Source organism: Musa acuminata, chromosome BXJ3-1, assembly GCF_036884655.1.
Source record: "Musa acuminata AAA Group cultivar baxijiao chromosome BXJ3-1, Cavendish_Baxijiao_AAA, whole genome shotgun sequence".
In the NCBI taxonomy this organism is placed as follows: Eukaryota; Viridiplantae; Streptophyta; class Magnoliopsida; order Zingiberales; family Musaceae; genus Musa; species Musa acuminata.
Window position 1 is genome coordinate 38,523,508 of NC_088349.1, and position 4,363 is coordinate 38,527,870.

The 4,363-nt window shown below is 41.2% G+C and overlaps 1 protein-coding gene across 1 annotated transcript; it reads left to right on the plus strand.

The window, feature by feature from the left end:
- The first annotated feature begins 384 nt into the window (after positions 1–384).
- On the plus strand, positions 385–3,979 carry LOC104000177 (amino acid transporter ANT1). The gene is made up of 3 exons (XM_009422163.3): positions 385–694; positions 1,682–2,362; positions 3,222–3,979. The coding sequence occupies exons 1-3, from the start codon at positions 470–472 to the stop codon at positions 3,621–3,623; spliced, it is 1,308 nt and encodes a 435-aa protein (XP_009420438.2). The 5' UTR covers positions 385–469; the 3' UTR covers positions 3,624–3,979.
- Positions 3,980–4,363: the final 384 nt, after the last annotated feature.

Below are 4,363 nucleotides of genomic sequence, written 5' to 3' on the forward strand. Positions count from 1 at the left end.
AATAAATATAATCATGATCGGATCGGTGCTTTCCATGGAACCCGATAACACCGTGAACTCACCAAACGTTGGCGGAACAACACATCATACGATGATGTGCCCAAGCAATGACGGTACTCTGCATGCACGTTTTAATACTTGAAGGAATGTGCTCTTCTTTTCGTCAACACATTTGCTTCGCGGTGCGGCCGTCCAGGTTCGGTCATGTCAAGACGCGTGACGGCCACGGGAGGATGTTAATTCATTACCGTTGTTGTTGCACGTATATCGAATCTGCGCAGCTCGATCCACCGTCCTCGTCGCTGCTGGCAGGCATCATCACACCGACAGAGGATAAGGCCGCCACGTGGGCCCGGTCATATAACAAGTCCTGCGGTTTTCCCTGCCCTCATTCAACCGGTTCGGTTTGCGTCGGGTGGGCGGTGGCGGTAGCATCAGCTCGAGCGAGCGAGGAAGAGGAGGGGAGGCGATGGAAGCGAAGGCGGAAGCTCCGCTTCTGGAGGTGGCCGCCTCGGCTGGTGGTCGTAGCAGCGGCCGGGCAACGGCAGCGCAGACGCTGGGGAACATCGTGGTGTCGATCGTGGGGACGGGGGTGCTGGGCCTGCCTTACGCCTTTCGTGTCGCGGGTTGGCTCGCGGGCTCCCTCGGCGTCGCGGCCGCCGGCGTCTCCACCTACTACTGCATGCTCCTCATCGTCAGTGTTTATAATAATTGCTCAAAATCTTCCACGTGTTTTAGAATAATAGTAGCTGATATGTCTCCTCTTCTTCTTGCAATTCGATGTATTAATTTATTGATGAGCTCTTACTCGAAGAAGGAGACGAAGAAAAGGGGAAAAGGAATAGACAAATAGAAAATATTGACAAGTCAAGATATTCTGATTTCCTCTTTGTATGAGGCTGAGACGCCTCCTTTCTTGTTGGGCTTCGCGTGGGTTTTCTTCGATAGAAAGTTTGGTGGACCTGCTTTTCGTTTTTATTCATACTTTTCCTTCTCTTTTTGCTCACTAATGAATTCCTTCATAGAACAAGTTCCACTATTTACCTAGGGACGTCCTTCTCAAGGCGTCCCACGATACATGCTTTATGCAGGGCTATTTGTACACAGGTCTTGACAGAAAAGATCAGATGCATTGGGTGCCAAATTTTGATGTACAATTAACCTTCAAATTGTGCAAGCCAAATTGAAGAACATACTTTCATTTGATGTTGCAAGTTGCAAGCGCATAATTCAAAGACAGGAGGAGAAGAACTCTGATTTCTTCTGCTTTAGTTTCATGTATCACTGCTTTTGTGCATAGCTCAGTTAACGTAACCTGTTTCACTGGGACGTCGACAACCACCTCATGTAGTTCTCCATGACCTTACGGAAGCTTTCTGATTCCTCATGTTGCAACTCATGCCAAATTTCGTTTCAGTTATGTCATTATTGTACATGAGATTGAATTTTCTAATTTGGACTTGTTTTTATATTCAGTTGGAGAGTAACCATATGTGAAAATCATAGGAAAATAAGGAACTTTTTTTTCTACAAAATTTTCTGGTTAATATATTTGTTTTTGGATCTTCTATAGAATAATGTTCTTAGTTGACAGGACCATAGATTATCCAAGTTATCAGCATGATTATTTTATGTTCTTGTTTTTGAATTTACGTATTGCCTCCTTTCATTTCTTAAACAGGTGCAATGCAGAAAAAGATTATGGGAGGAGGAAGAAGAAGAAGAAGAAGAAGAGAAGGCAAATGAGTTGTTGCATTTACAAACTTATGGGGATTTGGGTGGGAAAGCCTTTGGGTCCATCGGTCGCTACATGACTGAACTTCTTATTCTTGCTGCCCAAACTGGGGGTTCTATAGCTTACTTAGTCTTCATTGGTCAGAATCTCTCATCGATCTTCACATCAATCAAAACCAAGGAACAACACATAAACCCGGCTGTCTTTATTTTCCTCCTTTTGCTTCCCCTTGAAATTGCTCTTTCTTTTATTCGGTCTCTTCCTTCCCTTGCCCCTTTCAGTGCTTTTGCTGATTTGTGCAACATTCTTGCAATGGCCATTGTCATCAAAGAGGACCTTCAAATCTTTGACAATTCCAGGAACAGGAGTGCTTTTAATGGGGCTTGGGGACTACCATTTGCAGGAGGAATGGCAGTGTTCTGTTTTGAAGGCTTCAGCATGACATTAGCATTAGAGGCATCCATGGCTGAGAGGCGAAAATTTCCCTGGGTACTCTTGCAGGCATTCATTGGGATTACTGTTGCCTATGTTTGTTTTGGGTTATTTGGTTATCTAGCATATGGAAATGAGACCAAAGACATAATAACACTTAATCTTCCGAACAATTGGTCTGCTATTGCGGTAAAGGTCAGTGAATTTTCCCTCCTTTGCTGTAATGTCTTGGTGCATGTGATAAATGCAAAAACACTATCCATTTTGAGCACATACTGAAGCACAAAATTTTAGTACAGAAGAAGCAAAATCTTTGGACACATAGATTTGATGGTCTACTTTCAAGTTGGATATATATACTGACTGCTTGGAAGATTCAACTGAGCTAATTTATTCTGGATGTAAAGATATTTCAGCGAGACATTTCGGTTCATTTACCCTTTTTATTATTATTAGATAATAATAATAACTAGATAATAATAACTATGACAAGCTTTGCTGCATGAAATGTTGCTAAAAGGTATATCAATGCGCTGATGCCACATGACCGCTATTTCTTTATATGTTGTTTTCTACCCACCTAAGATCTTGACCCATAAGACCTGATTTTGTTGTAGAACTTTCTACTTTACCTACCTGGCATTTGATGATCACTTATCCAGAAGAGTGATAGATTTTTAATGCCAGTTGTCATTCCATAAAGCATCTACAGGAAGAGAGCAGAAATGTAGAACTTAGTAGGATGCAACAGAAAGTGGATAGAGGAATTAAGGGAAAAGAAATACATCAGATAAGAAAATTGTGGAAGTGAGTAGCCCAACCGAGCTTGAGAATGATGAAATATCGTCTAATACATGTTATTGGTCGCAAGAATTGCAGAGTAAAAAACCATTGTAAAAATTCTGATTGATTGACCAGATAGCTGTATTCAATTGGAAAAGTTAGCTCCATTAACTTTGCACTTTTCTACATAATAATTGTTTGTTTTGTTTGTCTTTCACCAGTTAGACTTCATAGGATGATTTCTGAACTTCGTTTCGTCTTTGTCGGACAGGCTGGGCTCTGCATAGCTCTAGCATTCACATTTCCAATCATGATGCATCCGATCAATGAGATCATTGAGACAAGGCTGAAGTCAAGTAGATGGTTTCAGAAGCTTATTAACACTTTCCGATGTGCAGAGTGGTTAGGCTTGCACGGGAGCCGCATACTTGTGTTGGTGGTGCTGTCTATGTTGGCTTCTTTTGTCCCAGGCTTTGGAAACTTCGTCTCTTTCGTGGGAAGCACTGTTTGTGCACTGCTCTCCTTTGTTTTGCCAGCCATGTTTCACCTCACTATTATTGGTTCTGAAATGAGATCGTGGCAGAGAATTTTGGATTATTGCATAATTCTTATTGGTCTGGCTTTTGCTGGGTATGGAACGTTTAACACCATCTCAGGCCACTCATCCAAATGACATTTTGGCAAAGGAATCGCAGGACAGTTCCATCTTGGCCCAGTATGTATGATGGTGCCTAGAGTCACTAGTCATGTGTTAAGAGTGCCAGCTGAAGTGGGTGAACATGCATTGTGACTATTCTCCCATGCAAAAGAACGGTAGCCTTCATTGATAATTCATCCTTTAAATTTTATGTACTTCTTAATGGACATATAAATTAGTATTTTCATAAAATTTATTGTATAGGAAGCTGAATTATTATTCGGGCCATAAATATATTAGAAATGTGGCTCTTCAAACAAAACCACTCTGCTACTTGATCTTTGAACAAGTATCTTTGAAGTACTCGGTGGAAATTATGTGGTTTTTTGGCATATTACAAGTGTGGCTAATCAAGTTTTGCTGCTATCTCTTGCTATGTTGAAAGCACCTGTGACAGCTTTATGATCCAGCAGAATGTGCAACTCAAAGTAGTTGTTTTCCTCTGGTAAATTCGGACTTGAACTGTACAAGATAGTTTGGCCAACAGTAGGCAAAGGGAAAGGATATATGCTGGTGTTGATTATTGGATTACTACCTTCAGATATTTCATATTTGGTATATCTTTCTCGGTGATTGCTTCTTTCAGATATTGTAAGATCAATAATCTTTTATTTATGCCACATTTGCTAGTTTTCTTGATACAAATATTCTTCCGACTTCCTGAGATGTTCCTAATTGTGTTAAGCTATGGCGAGATTGTGAAAATTAGTCGGTGC

Excerpts from the sequence above, each read along its gene's own strand:
- LOC104000177 (XM_009422163.3), top strand. The coding sequence starts at position 470 with ATGGAAGCGAAGGCGGAAGCTCCGCTTCTGGAGGTGGCCGCCTCGGCT. Across the intron at positions 695-1,681 it reads ACTACTGCATGCTCCTCATC|GTGCAATGCAGAAAAAGATT; the intron begins GTCAGTGTTTAT and ends TTTCTTAAACAG. Across the intron at positions 2,363-3,221 it reads GGTCTGCTATTGCGGTAAAG|GCTGGGCTCTGCATAGCTCT; the intron begins GTCAGTGAATTT and ends TTTGTCGGACAG.